The sequence below is a fragment of the Python bivittatus genome, unplaced genomic scaffold (assembly GCF_059951505.1).
Source record: "Python bivittatus isolate LINGU-HERP-01145 unplaced genomic scaffold, Pbiv_v1 ctg000700_np1212, whole genome shotgun sequence".
Taxonomy (NCBI): domain Eukaryota; kingdom Metazoa; phylum Chordata; class Lepidosauria; order Squamata; family Pythonidae; genus Python; species Python bivittatus.
This window is the reverse complement of record NW_028277098.1, coordinates 25,857,612-25,881,784: the sequence shown is the minus strand read 5'-3', so window position 1 is coordinate 25,881,784 and position 24,173 is coordinate 25,857,612. Positions and strand designations below refer to the sequence as shown.

Sequence of the window (24,173 nt, the reverse complement as noted above, 5' to 3'; positions counted from 1 at the left end):
CAGGTAGGTACGGTAGGTAGGTAGGTAGGTAGGTAGGTAGGTAGATAAGATATAGATAGCTTCATTTATGTATGCATTCTTGGGAGCAGAAGAAATGTGATAGTCACTGAATCCCTTCAACTTTTAGAATTGTAAGTGGAACATACACAGGAACTCTGCATATGTCACCTTGTGTGAGATGGGCAGCTATATAAATATGATAGATAAATAAATAAATAAGTGGAACCCTTTCCTTTCAATTGCTCTTGATATTTAAATAATGATAATAATCATAACTATTATTTAAAGACTTGATTTCTTATTAAATGAAGTGTTTGAAAAAAAGGTTCAAAGTCACTGTGTGCACAGAGCAGGATGCAACGCATCCCTCAGGTCGATAAAGGCTTTCAGAAATGAACGTTGATCCATCCCTCACACAGTAGCAGGCTGCTTAGTAGCTAGGAGAAAACAAAGCACCAACAACACCAGGAAAAAAGGGGGAGACCTTTAGACAGCCATCTGTTATCAGGCCCTTGCTTGTTCACAGAAAGGCATAAGCTGTTAACAGCACTGTGCCTCCTCCAGACTGAGAAGCAGGACTGTATCTACTTACAATGGCTTCCAATTTCCCTTTCACGTCATGTGATTTGATGACCCAGTTGACAGACTTTCTGCACTGGAGGATAAGTACAAGATCCCTGACAAGCGTGGTGTCTGGCCGAGATGGTCTGATGTCAATGATGATATCCACCTGGAAAGCGCTGGATGTGGAAAAGCAAGGCAGAGTGAGCCAACATGCCAGAAAATTTCAGCTCTCAACCTTCTTCCAATCCATCATGTTCCCAGTGTCTGGCCAGTAGATTAAAACACTGGAGGTTATCCCAGACGTCCAGCATGTGCAAAACAGACTGTTCCATCACACTCGCTAGAACAATTTTAAATAACAATGGAAACAACATGCTTTTTACACTAATAATGCTCCTGAAAAGCTTGTCTTTCCCGTTTAAAGATTGCACATTCTCTCCATTTTGGTGTCAATTAAAGAAAACCACTTAGAGCTGGCTTTTCACACCTACACAACACAGTTCCCTCCTGTTGTATCAAAAGTTTTAAATATAGATTTATACCTCCATTCCTTTTGGTAGTACGAAACAACAGTCACCTTGCTGTATCCTGAAGTTACAATTTGGCAAAGAGCAGAATAACAGACTGAAGAGTTCAATCTGCTGGCTGGATTTTAGAAGCAAACTCTACATACGCAGAGTTACTGAATCTTTGTACCTCATATTTTAAATGGTATATAGATATGTTAGCTTTGTTGCCAAAGATTTTGTTGTCTGTTTTAAATCAATACCCAACTCTCCAACTCCTGTGAGCCCTTCTCTCTCCTCTCAACCCCTTTACAACTTCGTAGTATTTCCTTCAATCCCTTGGACTACTATTCTTGTCTCTTTATGCCACCCCCATAAAACTATTCAACTCCTGGTGGATAGTTTTCTTAACAAAAATGTGGATGTGGTCTGCCATTACCTTCTCCCAGGATGTTTATTCAATTTTCTAGTCTAATCTTCAGCATTTCTTGGCTATTGCCTCCCTAGTAGGAATCATGGATTAATCATGTCTAGCTCTCCTTAGTTTTTCTGAGATCAGAACAGATAGATACTATTACCTACTGTTACCTGCCATGACAGCTTATTATGGTAAAAGGTAAATGTCCAACATACAGTCCTGATCTTGGTAGAATTTGGGGGTAAAGAGGACTTCAAACAACTTTTTAAGCTTCTGTCCAATTACCGTGTGCTACATGATGTTTAAGCCAGAGCTCTAATTCTTTATATAGTTGACTTTTGTGCTTATCACAATTTGGCATTAAATCCATCGTTTTAAGAGAAAATACCGCATCTAATTTGATTTGCCTCATTAGATTTATCTTTTGTTTAAAATGTTAGGTCGGAGATGTTGAATTTATGATTTCAAAACATCAGTATATCAATTCTAATTGTAAAATGGTTGGTTTTCTCCTTCCTCTTCTACAAATGTATGGACTTTCTAGCATATCTAGTCTCAGCTTAAATACTTTGTATTTTTATACTTTTTATGCTGCTTTTATAGTATGAGGCTTGGTGTCCTTAAAACTGTCCTAGGGGCTGAAATCAGTTTCTTCTCGACTTGAATAAATGTAATCTGATTGGGTATTTTTACCTGTTTGAATCAGGTGCAATAAGTTCAATTATATGAACTTCTCTATTTTGGGCCACACTAGAGATAACGCATCCCTCTGCTGTCTTTGGTTGTAGGTATCCCGCAAGGTAGTTCAAAGAAATAAAATTCTTTTCTATATTGCATGTTGTAGGAAAAAATTGAACTAAAAAAGAGAAAAAGAGATAAACTATTTAATACATTGGCTTTAATTAACCTGAGATTAGCAAATGCAATTATACAGATTAAATTTGCAGCAGTGCTGAGCCACTAGAAGCTTAATAAAGAAAGGAAATGTACATTCATTCCTTCATATTATTTTGGAAGTTTTTCTGTGTTTGAATAATTTCTCCAAATTTCTGCATTATTCACTTCTCTCTCTGATCAGTCAAAATATTCAGAACTTCATTTAGAAAAGATTCTAAAACTAACATAGTAAGCACAGAGGAAGAAGCCTGGAGAAAAATGTATTTTTCAGCATTTTCCATTTTAGCAGTTCATATAATTCAAGCCTCTTGTTACGCTTATTATACATTTTTGTTAAAAGAGTAATAATTCAACAATTAACATGGATATCCAAAGTTCCTATATTATAGAATTCAGAATTAAGGGTAAAGAATAGCAGAGCTCAATCTCATTTAAACACTATGCTATGGAACACTTTCTCCATTATTCAGAACAGGTATACTCTATTTCACAGGGCTCAAGTTATTTACAATATCACATGCATAAAAATACAATAGACAAATATCCCAAAATACAATACCATGCAAAGCATACATGCGAAGAATGTATTCATTCTTCAGTGTTGGAAAGCCAAACCAATGCCAGATTTACAGTCTTGGATCACTGGTAACTATATATTCACTTTATGATGATGCACTAGCTCTATATCAGTGTAATAGATTAATTCATATAATTCCATGTAGTTAAGATTTAATGATGTGTTTAGAAATTAAACTGATTTCTTATATGTAACATATTTCTTGTTTCCTTTTTTCTTTATTTTCCTCTCTGTTTATTTTTGTGCTTTTCCCTTTTTTATTCTCTTTTTTACCCCTTTTCTCCATTTTTGTATATTGTTGATTGAAGTAATAAAACATATAACAAATATCTCATCGTTCACTGACTTTCGATGTTCCTATGTTCCAATATTATAAAAGAGAGAGAGAGAAATTTAACCTCCATACACTTCCTCCACATCATGTTTAGCTAGGATTATTGTTTTATATTCTACTTTGGGGTCATTATGATTTTCATGAAAAGCAGATAATACTTTTTACGAATAAATAGAAAAGGGGACTACAATATCATGTTCCTTTCCTTGTCTTCTTAATAAACTAAATACCCCAAATGTTGTAAACATTTCCTGTAGGGGAGTTGCTCCAACCTTTTGATTGTTTGGGTTGACCTTTTTTATCCTTCTTTAGCTTTCCAATATCCATCTTAAGATGCGGCAACTAGAACTGAATAGATGGTCATTCACATCTGATCATACCAAAGATGTGTATGAATGGATTGAGACTGGAGTTTTATTTTTGATCTTCTACATCTAAAAGATGGGTTTTAGTCTCCCTTTGCCTTCCTCTCTAAAGGATCCTTTTGTGTAAACCATGAGAAAGTAAATCTATTCAGAATCTGACAGAGCACTCCCCAAACATCTGTTAAGTATCCTGCCAGATGGGATCTCAAAGCTGCAGAGATTCTGCCAACTCCTCCCATTGCAGACAATGGAAAGTAGTCCTGAAGTTGTCCAGCTTGCACTCAGATTAATGTACACAAAAGGCACACGTACAAAATTGATTCTCAATAGTAGTAATGCAAGGTCGTTAAACAGGCAAATGGCTTTCCAACCAGTTCTCTGGGAATATCACCACATGTTTTAACGGGAAACACTATAGGAGATTCTGCATTTTCACCATGTGTTTCTGGAACCTCCTCTTGTTTCAGTCATCAGTACTAACAAATAAATACCTCAAAAACCTGACAGCTTCTTTCACTTTATTGATATCATGTTAAATCATATGCTGTTTAGATTAATTCAGCTACAGGAAACAATCATAGTGTATTAGTAAAGTGCCTACTTTGTAGGTAAAGGTCAAGTCTCCTTTTTGCTGTACTAGACTTCTGGTGATTATATGGACACACCCATGTAGATTTCATGGTAACAAGACCAAACTGCTTTGACATTATGTCCCTGCAGGAGGTTTTGTGACTTACCACTTTAGTCTTCAGCCCAGAGATTCCCTGAGAGTCTCCTATCCAAGGATTAATCAAGTCTGACCCTTAGCTCTGCTAAACCAGTTAGGTGGGACACATGTGTTTTGAGTGTTCCACGCTTGAAATAAAAGAGACAGATTCTGAATTCTGTTTTGGCCTCGGAGCACAACTTGCCTATTGGGAGTGGCCTCATCCTGAATGCTGTGATCGGGCAGTTATTTTGTCGCCTGTGATTGGGTTGCTTTTCCAGAGCAATCATGTCCCTGCTGCTATTGAATTAGGCTGGGGAGGGTGATGTAGGGGGACCACACTGAGTGGAAAGCAGCTGAGATTATACAGGCATGCCTGCTAACAGATCTTGTAAATGAGGGCTGTTTAAAAAAAAACTATTACTATGGGGAAATTAGAGTGCATGTGAGTGGGTGGGTAGGTTTCGTGTGTATTTTGCAAGTAGTTAATGGAAAAGTGTGTGTGTGTGTGTGCACACTACACTGCTCTGGTGTCTTATTATTTTTGTTATTCATGTAGTTAAGAAGCACCAGCAGCCTTTTGTTTATGTTCGTGAGTATATACTTTCAGCAGTTACTCCTATGTGCAAGCAAAAACCTCAGCAAAGGGTAGCCTTAACTGCCAATTTTATTAATAAGGCACTAGTTCAACCTACTCATTTGCCTCTACAATGGTACCTCGGGTTACGAATTTAATTCGTTCCGTGACTCTGGTCGCACCCCGAATTGGTCGCACCTCGAAGCAGATTTTCCCATAAGGTTCAATGTAATTACCGTTAATCCATTCCGGCGTCCGCGGACCACGCGTCAGGGGCGGAAAAACGGCCGCAGACCACGCGTCAGGGGCAGAAAAACGGCCGTGGACTACGCGGCAGGGGTGGAAAAGCAGCCGCGGACCACGCAGCACGGACGGAAAAATGCCTGCGGACCACGTGGCACGGGCGGAAAAACAACCGCGGACCACGTGGAACGGGCGGAAAATGGCCGCAGACCACGTGGAACGGGCGGAAAATGGCCACGGACCACGTGTCATGGCGGAAAATGGCCGCGGATCCGGTTTGTAACCCGAGGCGGAGTTCGTAACCCGAGGTAAATTTTTGCAGCCGGAGCTAGTCGCAACCCGAAAAGTTCGATAGCAGAGGCGTTCGTAACCCGAGGTACCACTGTATATATTTCCTAATTAAAAAGAGCCTTTCTCAGTAGTCCAGCATGGGGTAGGGGTGAGGATGGGGAGACACAATTTTCATTTTTCATCTACATCTACACCTATATGATACTTCTTAGGCTGATATGCTACTCCAGTTGAAAAATTACCCCGAGTGACTTAAGGTCTCCCTTACAGTAAGCAGTAAATAAGACAATAAATAGAAAACCATAAGGACAGCCATCTCCTCTTCATCAACTGCTGGTGCCACTTTCTCTGTTTAATCAACCATGCTGGTCCTCCAGATAACCCAGGTCCTGACAGTTTTCCAGAATACTAGCAGGGTTGCAGCCATCTTTATCTAGAGGTAACTTCTTCCAGAGAAGGGAGGCTGCCATAGAGAAGGCTCACTACCAGGTCTTTGATGACAACACTCCCACAGCCAGCCTCCTGTTTTATATCTCACTGGATAGGCAGGTACCACTAGAAGAAGGTGGTCTCATAGATACCAAGGTCCTAAGCCAAATAAGGCTGTAAAAGTAATGACCAGAATCTTGAATTGCACCCAGAAGCCTACTTGCAACCTGTGCAGCTCCCATTGTAGCAGTATAAAACAGGCAAATTAGGCTGAACCTGTTACTACTCAGGCCACTGCATTCTGGATGGTCTTCAAGGTAGCATGGGTTGCAATAATCCAACCATGAAGTGACAACAAAGGGTGATTATCAACAAAGCCTCCTGATCCAGGAACGGCTAAACTAGTACACCAGATGGAGCTGTGCAAATGGTCTTAATTTGCTCTTTCTGCAGAAGTTGTGAATCCGGGGCAGCATACAAGCAATACTACAGGAATTGTTTTACTATAATGCTCGGGCTAATGAAAAGTTATTAAAACAGTGTATATTCTACTGTATATAAGTTACACATAATAAAGATGAATTATTGGTTTGTCAAGAATTCAGTAATTTTTAATTTATCAATGGAGAAGAAAAGTTTGGAATCTGAGTAGATGTTCCTAATGGATAAATGGTATGGCTCAGAACAAGATTGTATCCTATATGCTTATGAGATCTTTTCTTTCATTTTGGAACTTAAGGTGATGTATACAAGGTCCTCAGGGAATGTGTCTGCACTTTATTTATTTACCTGCTGGTCACTAATCGTATTCTATTAATAAGTAAATTTAAATTCATTTAAATTTACTTATTTGCTACTATTGCTATGAACCAGTAGATATTATAGCACTAGTGCAGGAGTTTCTTAGCCCACAGTTGCCCCCAGGCGAAGGTCAGATGGTAAGGATCTGTATAGCAACTTTATAGCAATGTTGAATTCATGGAAAAACAATTCCTCAATAGATAAGCTAATGTAAACAACTTATTAATTTCTGATAAATTTTTAGAAATTCTTTAAAAATTCTTACAATTTCTTAAAGACAGAAATTATTCTTCTACTACATAAAGGATGGAAATTACTGTTCAATTTGTTGGTCTTTAGCTTTTGTAGAATAGATCTCAATCTTCCTTTAGGAGAAAATTAATGCCAGCAACCTTCACTTGTCCTCTACTTCATTATGCCATTCACATAAACATTGCCAGCAAACGAACAATAAGAGCAAGATATCAGTTTGGGATATATAGATGCCTAGAGTAACAACTACTAAGAAAAGACTGATTCCAGAAAAAACACTTAACAAATAACTCTTACCTTTGGATGTTGCCAACTTTCTTGTCTGAACTGAAAAAGTGTGTCCTGGATCTTACTATTTTGGGAGGGATGTCAACACCTTTGTCTTAAAAATGGGGAAGCCAGCATTATGCTTTTTTTATTAATTAGGTGTTACCTTGATATTCCTATCCAACATGACCCAACACTGGTGTAAGCTTTAGTTCTTTTGGCTTAACAGAATAAGGCATTTTATCAGAAATGTTCATTGTGTATCAACTTTCTTCAATAAATTATTGCTGCCAAAAGTCATATATCAACAGTAAAATTCCATTACAGCTGGAAGGTATTTTAAAGAGATTTAACTCTAGGATAACGTAAAACCAAAGGGATTACGCTCTAGGTGCTAACAAATGTTAACAGGGAAAAGAGTTTCAGCACTGAAATGGGAACACTTAAATTAATTGAAGTCGATTTTGAAAGACTGTTAACTAATTAATACTTTGTGAAATAAGGGCATAATAATGTAGAAGGCAAAATGGCAAGTCAGAAAAGTTATAGAGGAAATGTGCAGCTCAGTTACCAGAGGACGTAAATGAAAATACATTATCTGTAATATGATATATTATGGCATGGCAATTTGAAGTAATACAGAAGCCTAACATTCACAACACATTCCCAATACGCTAGATATGGATTGCTTAACACTAGAAGAATCACAGACAAAAAGTTGCCCATCTCAATCACTATATAATGGAGCCTCAAAAGATGGCAGTCAGAACTCTGTGCTGCTCTCTGATGTCCTGATTCTAATTGGGATCCCATGCCTACAATGTAAATAGCCAAAAGGAGATCTGTTCAAACATTTTGGCAATATAAGTGGCAGAGGCAGGGGACTGAATCCAGATCAGGGTTTGGGGACATAAAATTAGAGCTCCATCCACTACCATCCTCCATGCTAGTGTCCCAATCCAGATTGGGTTTCCCGTGCTTACTTTCAAGGAACATATTGAACAGTAAAATATTGTTCCAGTTTTAGATATCTTGCTGCGCTGCCAAAGAACCAAAATATTTTGAGATGCAATCAGTGCCTCATGTAGCGCACCAGTAACAGATTTTATATTACTAAATGTATGTTAAACCTTAAACTCCGATCAGAAAAGCTTTCTGATCAGCACCTAGTCATCCAAGCATCTAGTTTGGCAAGCACCAGGATTAGAGAGAAGTCCATCTCGACCTTTCAGAGTGTTGCTTTGGCAAGCCCTATTTCACAACAATCATTCCTTCAACTTCTCATCTCTCAATTACCACTTGTGGAGGGTATCAAATGAAACCCTTTGGAAAGCCAAATTTCACCCAGATATCCCCAGTTAATATTCTGTGTAACTTTTTAATTTTTAAATATGCCGCTTTCCCCTTCTTGCAACGACAAGGGTACAAAGGAAACAACTTTTGGAGCAATGTTCTTATTTCAGGATATCAAGGAAATTCTCTCACATGAGATTGAAAACAAACATTAATAAAACCCCACTTCTTATTAACAGTCATACAAACTTAGCCAGACTTACCTTCACCCACTTTTATGTAAACATTCCTGGATATTTTAAATTCAGTGAAGGATGTTACTGCCCCATATTCCTTTTGGGCCCACTGTAACAGATGCTTATTTCCTTGAGGGAGGGGCCTTTCTTCCCTCTTGGCTGACAAGGAGAAGTTTTCCTTCTCAAATTGCACAATAGAACCTGCTGAAACCTGAGGAGATTAGAAGCCATATTTAATGTGATAGTCACCAGCTACCAAACAATCATCTCTTCAAAAAGTTAGCAACTACAAAGCCATGACATTAAAACTGTGACATTGTCCCTGCTACCTGTTAAATAATCTATATTGCAATAATTTAGACAATCTGAATTCACTTTAAATGTAGTATCACACCAAGAACATGGGATTCAATTCTTCTCAGTTAGCTATCAACAAAAGATTCTATGTGGGTGAGAGGATATTTCCATTGTTACCTTCTAGAAAGAAAACAGAAAATATGCATAACGATTTGAAACATGTGGCCCAAAATGCTAGATATTACTTAACAGGATCTCTTGCATTATATGGACAATGAATAGAAAAAACACAGATATTACCTAATTAACAAAATAACAACAACAACAAAAAATTATTGATTCTTTTGGGGGATACATGTGACTCTACCTTAAAGAGAAATAGCCTGTGACAGCCTTCTTCAAGCTGTCACTCCCCAGATGTGGTGGGACACCTCTCAGAACCCCCATAAACAGTGGCTGAGAATTTTAGGTCCTGTAGTTCCCGAACAACATTTGGAAAAGCTGAACTATGTAATACAAAGAAAAGGATGAACCACCAAAAGTATCTGCTCCAGGCTGAATTCCCAAACCAGGGGCACTTCAACAGCTCATTTTATCAAGCTTCCCCACTCACTGCTGTTGAGGAAGCAGCAGTTTGAGTGCTCTTCCTGATACACACAAAGCAGTCACATAAAGCGTAGAGCAGGGTTCCTCAACCTCGGCAACTTTAAGATGGGTGGACTTCAACTCCCAGAATTCCCCAGCCAGCAAGAATTCTGGGAGTTGAAGTCCACCCGTCTTAAAGTTGCCGAGGTTGAGGAACCCTGGCGTAGAGGAACCCTTGCTAATGGGGGACTCAATTGTAAACTGAACACCCACATTGTACTGCATGTGAAGATGAATGCTAAGTTAATGCTGGGTTCCTGTTCTCTATAAAAGAAAGGAGAATAGTTTTTCCCCCCTGTTGCATAGGGTGAATGGATAGAATCCACTCAGATGTATTACTGTATTGCATGAACAAAGATGGGATTATTTATATATCATTATCCACCACTTTTCTATATTCCTTTCAAGATATCATTCTACTGCTTCATTATCACTGTGACAGTCAAGTTCACAAGAAGTTCTAAACCAAGTGAAATGTTCAGGTAGGACCCACGAAAACAGCATTAGAGGGTTTGAAGTCAGCAAACATCTACAAACACAGGAAGCTGCCCTACATTGAACCAGAGGACCATCAGTCCATTGATGGAAAAAAAATCTTTCTCAGACAGTGAAGCGAGTATTGTGCAATGAAAGTTGGTCTTTTCAAGGCCAATCTGACACAAAAATGGCTTTGATGTATAAACCCAGGCAAGCTAACTAATGCAATGAAATAAAGTCCTGAGGCACAATACCATTTGCAAAGGGGACTGTACTGATCCTGCAAGAAAGAACTTTCTTACTCTTAAAACTGCTCTATGAAAAGTCAGTCAATGATAGTACAAAACAGAGCAGCTCATGTAATATCAAATCAATCTCAAAGCTCCCTAAGTGGGAGAAACAGAGCACAGAGAGATGCTTCTATGGCATGTGCTCAGGGTTAACTGAGTTTGATCTATTATATCACCACCATTGTTAACCAGTGTCATTTAGGCAAATCTTGATGGATTTATTTATTTATTTATTATTAAACTTGTATGCCGCCCATCTCCCCAATGGGTGACTGTATTAATTGGTAGACTAACCACCCAGCTGGACCAGGAAATGAAATGACCCCAAAATACTAGAAACTAATACACTCTGGAAAACTGCCTAACCCTTGACAATTATTTTCATGGACTTATGCATGGGAGCTAAAATATTAACATGGGAATCCCCATTAGCATTGCATTTAATAGTTATGGATATCAAAGAACACCATGCACAAGTCATGTGCACTATTTTAAAACAGATGTCAGCAACACATGTGTTCTTAATCAAATTAAATCCTATCTTGGAGGGATGAAATATCAGAAAATTGATAACTTGTCTTTCATGTTGTCAAATCTCATAGAATGGAAGATTGCATCATAGGAAACTTATTCTGGTGGGAAAGAAGGAAGAGATCTGTTTGAGAAATGCCCAGAGCAACAGAGTGAAATAGAGCAATGTGATTATTTCCATTGGACACTTTTTCTAAAATACTGTGACCAATGACTTGTCATGGTGATTTTGAATATCACCCAGACAACTAACTCAATCGGGCTCTGTTCCAAACAACAACATGTTGCAAATAGATTTGAAGATACTTTTGGATGACTAACTGGAAGCATACAGATACACTCTTAAAGAGTAGATATATTTTTTAAAGTGTATCTTTAACACAAAATGGCAGTGTATTCAACTTTTTAAACTATGCTGCACTCCCATGTAAAAAAACAATAATGAGTACTATTCAATACATCAACCATTAACAAATGAAGCTTGCTCACTGTTTGCATATGGTGTCCTGGAATACTGTATAGGGCTTCATTCATTCATTCATTCATTCATTCATTCATTCATTCATTCATTCATTCATTCATTCACATTTGTATAGCCGCCCATCTCACACAGTGACTCTGGGCGGCATACATAGTAATAATCAAGAATATATAAAAACCATCAAAACAACCAATTTAAATTAAAATAAAACAAGAAAAGAACAAATAAAAAAACAAGATGGCAGGCAAACATATAGAGAGTATATTCCATTAACTGTCATATAACCATCTAAAAGGCTCCACTCTACCATGGAATCCCCAAGCTAGTTGACAAAGTCATGTTTTAAGGGCTTTCTGAAAGGCCAACAGGGTTGGGGCCAACCTCACCTCAGGGGGAATGATGTTCCACAGGGCACAGGTTACAGCAGAAAGGGCTTTCTTCCAAGGTCCTGCCCAACATTCCCTAGCCGATGGGACCCACAATATGCCTCTCCTGCCAGACCTGATGGGATGGGTAGATATCATCAGGGAGGGGTGGTCCCTCAAATATCCTGGTCCCGTGCCATGTAGGGCTTTAAACCACACCTTTGAATTGGACACTGAAGCAAAATGGCAATCGATGCAGTTCACTTAGCAGAGGTGTAATGTGTGCAGATCTTGGAGCACACACAACTATTTGTGCTGCTGCACTTTGCACGAGCTGAAGCTTCCAGATACTCTTCAAGGGCAGCTCCATGTAGAGCACATTATAGTAGTCCATTCGGGAGATGAGCAATTGAGAGTAGAGCCTCCTGATCCAGAAATGGGCACATCTGGCACACAACACAAAACTGTGCAAAGACCCTTCTGGGTCACAAGGGTCATCTGCTCTTTGAGCAGGAGTCATGAGTCCAGAAGAACCCCCAGGTTGCACACTTGGTCTCTTTGGGGCAGTGCAACTCCATCTAGCACCAGAGATGGTAAAGTCCCAGATACAGAAGGCCCTAAAACCCAGAGCCACTCAGTCTTGCCAGGGTTCAGCTGAAGCCTGTTGTTCCCCATCCAGGCCCCCACAGCCTTCAGGCACCAAAAAAGGGCATCAACAGCATCACCTAGCTCACCAGGGACAGAGATGTACAGCTGGATACATCTAGAAGGGGCCGAGAGTGGGGCAGAGTGGGACTTCTTGCTCCCCATCAACATCGACTGGAACTGGCCTTGGAGAAAGGAAGAAAACCAGCACAATATAGTGCCTCCAACTCCCAACCCCCGAAGCCGATCCAGAAGGATACCATGGCTGATGATATTGAAAGCTGCTGAGAGGTCAAGTAGAGCAAGGATGGATGCGCTACCCCCATTCTGCCCCCACCAGAGACCATTCAAAAGCGTGACCAATGCTGCTTCCATCCCATATCCAGGCCTGAATCCTGACTGAAAGGGGTCAAGATAATTTGCTTCATCCAGGATCCTCTGAAGCTGTTGTGCAACCACCTTCTCTCTAGTACAATATCAATTAAATATGGGAAATGGTTGTTTAAATTCATGATTTGCAAACATGCAAAGGATACATTTTATTTACAATTTCATTCCTTTTAATGTTTGACTTGTCAGATTTTGAAAATTCTAGATCTTTAACAAATTGAGCATTTTCACACATGCCAATGGACAATAGAAACTGGCAATCTTTTCTAGTCCAAATACCACCACGTGAACGTATGAAATTGCCTGGGTACCAAAGCCAAATAAACAATGTGGATCTGATTGAGTAAATTTTAGGGTTGATACAGAAACATGATTTGTATTTTCTTTTAGTTCTGCCTTTTACTCTTTTCTGCTATGTATGGTCTAATTATTGTCTTACAGCTAATTTTCTATTCCTCCTCCTCCTCTTCCTCCTCCTCCTCCTCTTCCTCCTCCTCTTCTTATTCTTCCAACAAAAATGCATAGAATGCTATATGATTTCTTGTACTTGGATCATGTAGGACAGTGGTTCTCAAAGTGTGGTCTGGGGACCCTGGGGTCCCTGAGACCCTTTCAGGGGGTCTGTGAGTCAAATAAATAAATAAATAAATATTTTTAAATTCCTCAGTTTTCATTTCTAATACCGTAAATATCAATAGATATAACCCACATAAACCAAAGCTCTCTGGGGTCCTCAATCGTTTTTAAGAATGTAAAGGGATCCTGAGACCAAAATGTTTGAGAACTGCTGATCTAGGAGTTACATTGGCTCCTAGAAGCTCCATGCTGTTGATCTATTTTGTACTAATATATTCATTTCCCACTGAAAAGCATCTGAGCTGGAAAAATGTATCTATGAAGGACTTCTAATTCTTTAGCAGGTACTGGTATCTTTTTGCATGAATGACCCAATGCAATATTACTTGTAGACAGCAGTGGGGATGTGGGGTATTTTAGTATCTATTATCTTACAAAAAAGAATGTCCATATAACATATTCAGACTGGTAAAGACATTCCCTTTGAAGCAAGAGTTTATTTCAGTCAGTCAAATCACAGAAATCAGCATAAGAACCACTCTCCCTTTCCTAGACTAGATTTTAAAAAGTACAGGCTAAATCTGCTTTAGATCTCAACGACCTTCTTTATTTGTTGATGGTCATGTGACCATGCTACAGCATTTCATTTTTAAAAAGAAATTATATTAATTGCAGTGTTTCATATATCAATTTTACTAGAGGACTTATAAAAGAATAACCAGAGTTCTATAAAAGTGGAGCCCCAAATGTCATTATTCTACATTTCACTAACCCTTATTCTGGCCATTCATCACTTGATAGTCTCAACACATCTTCCTTACGTTTGGCAATGTGTAGCATTAATAAAACAAATCTCAATTTAGTGAGAGATGTTTGGAACCGGTGCTGCAGTTTTTTCACCAGCTGCCATCCGATACGGGATATTTTTAATTGAAGTTACTAGAGTATTTGCGAGTGGGAGGGGGGAACATTTACTCTCGATTCACTTATTGTGCTGTGCTGGTTTGCCCTGCATCACAGAAAACTCCTGGACTTATTCTGTGCTTGGTCTCTATTGCCACCGCATGTGTGCGTGCATACACAAGCACACCCACGTAAAGCATATACATCAGCTTTGTTTTTTAAGCGGGAGGGTTTGATCGCTTGAGACAATATCCTGCACCTGTTCACAGCCCTTTTGATTATGATTTCTCGTGTTTTGTAACTCATCATATAGAAGGCCTCTCCCGTTGCAGAAATGGAGTGTAAAAAAAGATGTATACAGGTTTATCCCACATCGTCATTCCTGTTGTTATGGGCAATGTCTTAAGAACAAGGTATATGAATGGAGGGCTGAGTAATGGGCTAGTAGTCCCAGGCTGGAACTAGGAACCACCCCAGAAGTAAAGCAAAGAATCAAAGCGCAAGGTCTTTTCCTAAACAGGATATGGCAAAACCTTATCCTAAACAGGAAAACTGTTTTAAAGCCCTTCCTGTTAAAAACAACCAGTATCCAGTTAAATGCCTGGGAACCCTTTACTGCCCAGAAAGTTATTTGAAACTTCAGCCCTGATAGCTTGCTAGCAGATTCCCGTGAACTGACAGGAAGGGTCAAATTCTGCAACGTCTTCAGACAAAGTAACAAGATCAAGCAATCTTAAGGAAACTAGCTGGTGATCCAATCTTCTATTCGAAGCCTTTATGTTCCAGAAAGTTTCTGAAGCGTTGCACCAGCAGCATAACTGCATAAAAACACCGCACTACAGTGTGTTGGCTGAGTACATCCTGCCTGCTCTCATTTCCCCCCATCAAAATAAAAGAGCCACCCTGCCCTTGTAAGGCTGGAAAATGGGGGGAAAGCCACTGTCTGGTCAGTCAACACATTGCTACGCTGTGGTTTCCAGCTTTTGAATAAAATAATTAATTCTAATTAAGCTTTACGTGACTGCCTAATTTAAAAATACAGTCTGAAAGTGAGTGACGGAAGCAAGAGCAAAGAAGGATTCTGTGGTGCCTGCCAGGTCTCAAAGGTTTTACTATGAGGGCTTAAGGCTACATTAAATGAGCCAAGCGTGTTATTTTCTTTGGATCGTGTTCAAGAAACTCTTCCAGAGAGGGAAAGAAAAGGCAGCCGTCACTTGGTTTCACTACTTTTCATCTGACATTAACTGCTTCCTCAATAGAATTGATCTGTTCCAGGATAATAAGGCTGCTCTGGAAATCTCCAGGATGTAAAGATACATTGGCTTGAGAAGGTAACTTTTGAGGCTAACAAGTGGACTTGCCTGAAAGGGCATAAAGGGCTTAGGGTTGGCTAAGTTCCTGACCATCCTTTCGCATACGCAAAACACTGAGCTGGAGAGCAGGATAGGAGCTCGGTAATCACACACGTTTCAAGAGGAGCATTTTTGATGACCAATACAGATGACCAATAAAGCATTTTATCATTCTGCATTCAGTTATGGGTTTTCACCTAAGAGCAAGCACTCAAGGTGGATTCACTGAGAGATAAGGGAGAGACTCAGAAAGATTTGCAGCACTATTTTTCGGGGAGGGGAGGTGCCTTTGAGTCAGTCTTGACTCTGGTGACTGCCTGGACAAATCCCTATAGTTTTCTTGGCAAGATTTCAGAAGTGGTTTGCCATTGCCTGCTTCCTGGGGCTGATAGAGAGGGACTGGCTGGTTTTGTGTCTAAGGTGGGGCTAGAACTCAGGGTCTCTAGTCTGGGGCCTTAACCACTACACAAAACTGGCTCATTTGCAGCACTATAGAAAAAAATAATTCCTTTTCTGAATGATGGGTGTAAACCCCTTGGACTTCGTTGAGTTTTCATTCTGAAGCCTGATGCAGTCACTGCAATGACTGTGTCAGCAGATAGTTTTCTCACTCATTCACAGTACTTGGTTCCTCTTTGTGTCAAGTGAACTTGTCAACTGCTCTGTGTAACAGAGCAGAGGAAAATATCCTATATGGTTAATATCCCATTAATTATTTGTAATATACCTTATTCAATGTGCATTTATGTGCAAGCATGTGACTGTTGCAGGCAGGCAAGTGATAACTGGTGGACGAAGGGAACTATACTTTCCAGCTGGAACACTAAGTTCTCTAGTTCCACAAGACCCTACGTTGTCTTTAAAATAAATCAAAAAGTTATGCACACTATTTGTCTGAAGATTACCTGCCCAGCCAATTGGCTAGCTAACAACTCCTCTGCCAAAGCTTGTGGTTATGGAAATGTCTGCCTATCACTGTGACAAACTTCACCTGTCACCACTTAGGCTTCATTTTTATAAACAAGCATGTAATGAACTTAAGAAATGTAACCATCCACAGCTATCACAAACTTTATACACAGGGAGCTCTATATAAGGGTCTGTTCCAACACATTCTCCAGTCTTCTGCAGTGACCTCGTTCACTCTTCTCAGAACAATGACTTGGCTTACGGCACTTTTCCTTCCCAAACAAGGCATTCTGACTATGATGAGAAATTATCTTAATCATAGAACTCGGGCTGGTTTTTAAAAATATTCATCCTTTGGGAAAAATGAAATCCATTAAGTAAGACTAACCCTGAAGTAAGCCACATGTCTTAACACTGCTGTTCTCTCTACCCCAAGTTGTCTCCTGCTTTGCTCCATGGATGGCCACACACATATCCCAACTGGAGAGCCTTCAGATTTAAGCCTCCCCAGTGTCCATGGCTTGAAGCGAAAGCCGCAATTTGAAATGCTTTACACTTTTCACCCAGTGAAACCATAATGTCAGACTCCTGGTATCTGTACTAGTCATCCTACTGTCTATTAAAAATTAAGGCTGATGTTCTGCCCAGATTCTTCACTTGAACAGAGCTCTAATACTAGAGCACGCACGCGCGCACACACACACACACAGAGTTACTGTTTACACTTCAGATCTTGAGTTCAAGTCTTACTTATGTTTAATTGTTTCAAGTGGTTTTTACAATATGTTTTAATTGTTGGTTTTATTGTACGCCACCCAGAGTCATCTTGGGTGAGATGGGCAGCCATATAAAGTTGATAAATAAACAAAATAAAGTATCTGGCAAGGTGAAGAACAGTAGAACCAGTGGTTTGGATTGAATATGATACCCAGTATTTCTTTACTGCATATCTGACCACTAAATAAATCACCAATACGTACAAACTGCCAGGTAGGCTTCACCAGACTTTCAACTGCAAGTTAGACCTGCTAAGCCCTTCACTATGTCCTGAAACACTCTAGATGAAGGCAGTCCACATATTTTCACACCAAGTAGACATTACAAACCATTTGATTTGGATCCTGAACTGAATTATGTATGGAATGTTTTAACTTTGCTCCTGTTCTTGATTCAGTTCATGACCTGTTCCTGACAGAGTAAAATGTGCCACATCTAGAACCATGTACACTATTTGTCTTTTGCATGCCTTATGGCCTTTCCTTTCCTCCATTAGCTAGTGATCATGTGTGTGTCATTTAGGATTAAAAGTTCAAGTCAACCTAAGCCCCGTCACTTGAAGGGGAAAATGGGTGGTTCCAGGGTGACTGGAAGTAAACTATTTACATCTCCATCACAAACAATACATTGCCACCACAAATCTGGATATGTTTAATAAAATAATTACATCTTGTAAATAGCAACCATAAGCAGGAAACATGGTTTTGGATCACATACGCTTTGTATCATTAACTTACAAAATCTTCCTTCAGTGAATGGCACATGGGATCATCCAAGGACTCCATAGTGCATGGGCCTTGCCCCCATTGCAAGGTACTGTCAGGTCCTGCCTTGCAGATCAATGGGTAAGATAACACCCAATAAAGCTACTTTTTCCCTCTAAGAGTGACTAATCTTGCTTGAACTGGGAGTGGGGATCTTCAGCGGCACAAAGTGTTCTAATCTTTCTGTTAAGTGTGGAACAGAAAGTGAAAGCACTATTCAGGGCACTTTCTAGGGAATTAACATCTTTCACCCATTGAATGCTACACTGTCCAGAGGTTTTTCCTTTCTCTGGAATAATACACATTATTTGCTTAGTGGTGAGCAGGATAGGAACACCTATTAAGGCAGCAGAGGGAAAGAAAAGTGTGCTGAGACAGAAACACTGATCAAGCTGCTTAGTCCATGACCAGATGACCTCTGGCCACCAGATTTAATGGTGCCTACCTTTCTTTAATTTGTCTTTCATTAATATTTAGGTGTTAGTTTTATGAGATTATAAATATGCTTGTGTGCTATATTCATTCTGTCGATGAACAAGCTATTGTCAGAAGCCTTTCTCTTGAAACGTGCAGAGTACTGATAAATAAGTAACTAAAAAGAATTTAGATCTATTCTCATTAATATGGATTTCAGCTGTTGTTAGATATTCCGGTTCTGCTGATCCATTTTATACCTTGTTTGACGGTGAATTTCCTTTTTCCCCATTTCTTTTGAATTTAACAAACATTTCTCTTCCTTTCTGTTGGTATGGAATGTCACTTCAATTTAATCTGTAATGCAGCAGAGGAAAATACTAAAAAATTGCCTAGTGCCAAAGATATTTTTAAAAGCAAGTTAATCTTTGCTTCTTAAGATATACAGAAATAAAACATGTTTTAAATGGCATTTAATATATCTTTGCTGAAAGCAAAAGATTTTTTAAGCAGATGGAACAGGGGATGGAGGTATTTTTTTTCATGTTAACAGGGCCTCAGTTACATCACTGTCTTTGGGATGGGACTCTGCCAAAGCATTTATTTGAGGTCATACTGTGTAAAATTCTTATAAAAGAAGCAATAATTATTTAAAGTTCTCTAAGGGAGATTAAAAATCTCTAAAGGAGAAAAAAAGTATGAACTCTATGCATCCCATCTGGTCCCCTACCAACACTGATCAGTGGTCCCTGCTTATTATGACCTGAAGTTTTCTGAAACAAAGCTTTTAACACAATGGATCAAGCAGCAGTATTGGGGAAGATAAGACTTTATCAGCTAGCGGCCTTCAGATTCAAACAAGTTAAGTAACATAATGCTGTATCTTCACTGAGGTACACATGAGAAATGATACTGGTTTCTAGATCTATTCATATTTTTTAAAAAATCTAAATTGTATAACTCCAATTCTTCATCAATACTTTTTTTTTTTTTTAAATCTGAGTTAATCACAAAATCCACAAAACCTGGAAAGGTTCCTGGCACTGATTATTTTCCACTTGACTGGTACAAGTATGTGGGGGGTGGGGGGGTGGGGGGGAATGTGTTTTGTCTATATTTTGTTTTACTGGAGGTAAATGCTGCAGCTTTTCCAAATACTCTTTAGTTTAAGGAAGGAATCATTATAGTTATTTGCAAGCCGAGTAAGGATTTCATTATGGATTTTAATGATAGTACTGTAGTGTATTCTAATGCTAAGATTCTAACACCTACTTTGGCCAGTACATTATAGCTAATGAAATGAAATTAGGAATAAAACATTCCAGTTTATCTACAATACAAAACATAGCCTGTCATCTGCTTGGAGCTGAATTGTTTACTCTGCCTTTCCCATGCAATTATATTAATGTATTCAGCCTGATTAAAAAAAGAAAGAAAGAGGGCATCCATGATGTGTACTGTCACATAAATATATGAAAAGGAGAGAACCCAACCTTAATAACTGTTTATGATTAAGGAGTTAATAAACCATTTCAATATAAAATTTGTGAAAACTCCAAGTAAGTAAAAATGGTCCTCAAAAACTTCCAAATGAAGTAACAATAACTTCATTGGTTAAAGGTTTTAGGACTGATGAATTCTGTCTTATTTTCACTTATAGCAAAGTGTTGTACATCCTCCAACTATGTACTGCTATGTACTGCTAACTGTTGTACATCCAGCTCCCACTGGATTTGTTCAAGGTCATCCAAGTCCTGACAACATTTAATTCTTAATTAATACACTTTGGTTAAGGTATACTAATTAATTCTCCATACTGAGAAAGAACCTTAACAGGATCACTTGGTTAGCCAGGAATAGAGATACATAGTTGACTAGCATGAGCATACTGATGATACTTAATCCCATTCTGACAGATGACTTCACTGAGCAGCTTCACATATAAGTTAAACAGGAGTGGAGAGCCCTGATGGATCCCACAAATAGAGCTCTGAGGCTGAATCTCTCCCTTCCTACCAGCACTGACTGGAACTGACTCTGGAGGAAGGAGGAGAACTATGCCTCTCACTCTCAAGCCCTGGAGTCGATCCAAAAGATATCATGATTGATGGTAGTGAAGGCTGCTGAGAGGTCAAGGAAGGCCAGGAGGGATGCACCACCTGATCCTGCCAGATATCATCCATAAGCATGATCAGTGCTATTTCACAATGCTATATCCTGGACTGAAACTTAACTGAAAAGGGTCCTGATAACCTGTTTCTTCCAGGACTCTCTGATGCTGCAAACTGACCATCTTTTCAATAACTTGGAAAGATCCTCTAAAAAGGATCCTCTAAAAAGGAAAGGTTTTACCACCACCTGGATCCAACCTCACATTGTCTCCAGGGAGTCCTTAACCACACAGGAGCGACATGGATCTAATACACAGATGGCTGAGCTTATAGCTCCAAGGTCTTTATTTCCTCAGGACTAACAGGCTCAAACTCTTCCTAGATAACCAAGCCTCAGTCAACTCCAAAGGACCTGTACAGCTAGAGTCAAACTCAGAACAGATCTAAGGGAATTTATATGATAAATGCCTTGAAGAGTCTTCATGGCAGCTCTACAGAGGCCCTCTGAGCCTCCCTATCCAGGAAAGACAGGTCACCTTGAACAGAATTGCTATCTGGCTATCTGCAGATGCAATGAAAGCAGAAAATAATTGTGTTTTGCTACTCTTATCACCATGAGGTAAACCTTGATAAAGGATTTTACAAAGTTCAATCAGATTCATTATTTGTTCTCCTCTGGCAGTGCTTTAGGCATACTAGGTATTTTCATTCTACCATTTCAACTCCTGGAATTCCACTGAAAACTGGGAGGAGGGCGGGGTTTCTCTGAGATTCACACAAAGAGAGATTCCACACCAACAAGAATATGACTTTTTGTTTTACAAAAAATCTAAGTTAAGCTATTGAAATAAATTTCGGATAAAACTTATCTGAAAGTTTATCTTTGCACGCACACACACAAAACTTTGTTAATTTAGATCGGCTATGATACTGTAAATACATTCCTAGGATCACAAAGTGGTTAAATGCTCTGTTTTTATATTCTGTGTTTTTCGTATGTAGCTTTGGTTGGTGAAACAAATTCTAATAAAACAGTTGAGCTTGTACTTGTATTTTCATTAGAGAATTGGTCATGGTAGAATATTCTGAAGATTTTCAGGAGGAAAATCTGTGCTTCTCTATTATAGGCTTGAATGTATATCTTGAATGTATGTCTTTTAGATACCATATTTCTGTTTACTTGAATGAACCTTATTTTTGTTTAATGTCTTTGTCCTATGGATTATAGAAAGCTCTTTCCAGGTACAACATAATGTAGATGCAAATGCACTGAATTGGAGTGCCAGCTGAATTAAATCTGAACAGTTGAGATACTATATCAGTTTCTAAAAGTGTAATTTAGTCACTTTGTCTAGTTTGGTCTAGTGGTGAAGGCACCAGGCTAGAAAGCGGGAGACTCTGAATTCTAGTCCCACCTTAGTCATAAAAGCCAGCTGGCTGACTTTGGGCCAGTCACTCTCTCTTGGCCCAACTCACCTCACAGGGTTGTTGTTGTGGGGAAAACAGGAGGAGAAAGGAGTATTAGGTACATTCGCCGCCTTGAGTTATTTATAAAGATAATAAAGGCGGGATATATATATCAATTGATATGGGGCTATATCAATCTGTTGCAATAAAAAGAACAGTCCACTCGCTCTATAAAGACTAACAAGGTTTATATCATAACGGATGTGTTAGTCTTTAAGGTACTGTAAGATTTTTTGAGGTTTCTAGATCAATTACAGCGAAATAAAGGAAATCTCTCAAATACGTTAAGAACTTCCACTAAATATGCATAAAATCTATTGCGATAAGAATGACATATCTAAGAGACAAGACAAATAGATTTGCAGATAGATTCTACATAAATAAAGGCTATGAAAGTGATGTTGAGAATCCAAATATATTTCAATGCTTTTTTGTTTCTCATTCTACAGTAGATTACAGCAGAGCTGTCTTATTGCAGAATTATATCTTTGTGGAAACAGTTTATTTTAAGCTAGTAAGACAGGGGAAATTCATATCAGAGAGGGATTTTTCTATGCCTCGGAATTAGAGTGTGACAGACCAAGGAATCAATATCCTTGACTGTGTGGTTGTTTATGCTTCTTTCCAGACTGTTTCAAAAACTGTGCATATTTACAAAAATATGCCCTTGCAAGTGCGTCCAGGGCATATTCAGTGTGAATAATTTAGTAAGATAGAACCTGAGGAAAGTACAGATCATGGACAACACAATAACGTTCCATGCAATGCACTAATTATGATTCTTCATGCCTTTCGTTTTTTGCTGTCATTTTATTTTATTTTTCTTGATTTCTTCATCTTTACCATTATATACAATTAATTGTGGTCAATCTAGCCCCCACTGCCAGTCAAAAGAAACAGACACGCAGACAACCTATTATTTGGTAGACAAAATAGTAGCAGATCTGCAGATTTTTTATTTAAATTACAAAAATGGGATTATGGAAGCTGAAGTCTAAATATCTGGAGAGCACTAGACTGGCTGCTTTATCAACCACTATTACAGATAATAATTTATCAAATACTAACCTAATACAGAGTGCGTGTAACACTTTGCTGAGTTTATTCTAGTTTATTCTAGTTTAACATAGAAAGAATATTGCAATACATCAGTATATAAACACTTGTTTTTACTTCTATGTATATAGCACATTCTGCACATGTGTTAGCACTGTGCATCATTATAATTGAGCACATATTTCAAATATGATAGTCCATTTGGAGAATACAAAGCATACTTTAAAAATGAATAAAACGATACATCCATTTCAAACCATCCAAGTTTTTAAAAAAATAAATAGATAAAAGAAGGGATGTTAGATATTAAATGCTGCTTTCAAATATAATCTAAAAATGGTGGAATATATGTAAGAGTATTAAGATCCAAGTCATTTCATTTCATGATTTTGCAACCACAACCTCCTCCCAATTCTACCTCATTACTTAATGCAGGTTTAATTCTTCCAAGCACAGAATACATCCTCAATTAAAAGAACATACAGGAAGGTATATTCATTGCCTTCAATTTGCTGGTAAATATTCAAACTATATTTAGCAGCTATATTTAGCAGCATAAAATAACTGTTTATGTGAGTTTCAAATATTCTTAAAGAACCTCAGACTGGAGAAGCAGGGAGGAGACTGGTTGCTTCATGAATGATTCAAAACTTGAAATAATTATCTTCAACTATGCAAATAGTTTTAAAATCCCATTGCTAAACTTAACTTTAGCAAAGTCGTCCTTCTCTTATTTTTTTCTCTTGGAATCACATCAGGTCACTATTTACCTGTGTTTCATCAGCAAAACTTGAAGGAGGCTACCTTTCAGACATTGCCTAACCTAGCTTATTCCTCCCCTCGACCTCCTGTTCAGCTCACATCTGGATTGACTTAACAAGTAATTGGAAATGAAGCCTCCTGATTTCCTGTTAAATACTCGGCACAGGAAAAGAAATAACACTTGTTTTTCAGTGAGCTTTGACCG

At 38.7% G+C, this 24,173-nt stretch overlaps 1 protein-coding gene across 2 annotated transcripts in view; it reads right to left on the bottom strand.

The window, feature by feature from the left end:
* The window catches only part of TGFBR3 (transforming growth factor beta receptor 3), a 150,790-nt gene that overhangs the window by 28,493 nt on the left and 98,124 nt on the right, over nucleotides 1–24,173 (bottom strand). For both annotated transcript variants that reach the window (XM_007428108.4, XM_015888053.3), the window contains exons 5-7: nucleotides 8,784–8,967; nucleotides 2,182–2,344; nucleotides 593–740 (exon numbers count right to left, since the gene is read on the bottom strand). In XM_007428108.4, the coding sequence (XP_007428170.1) occupies nucleotides 593–740; nucleotides 2,182–2,344; nucleotides 8,784–8,967 (495 nt within the window). The remainder of the gene's footprint in view (nucleotides 1–592; nucleotides 741–2,181; nucleotides 2,345–8,783; nucleotides 8,968–24,173) is intronic.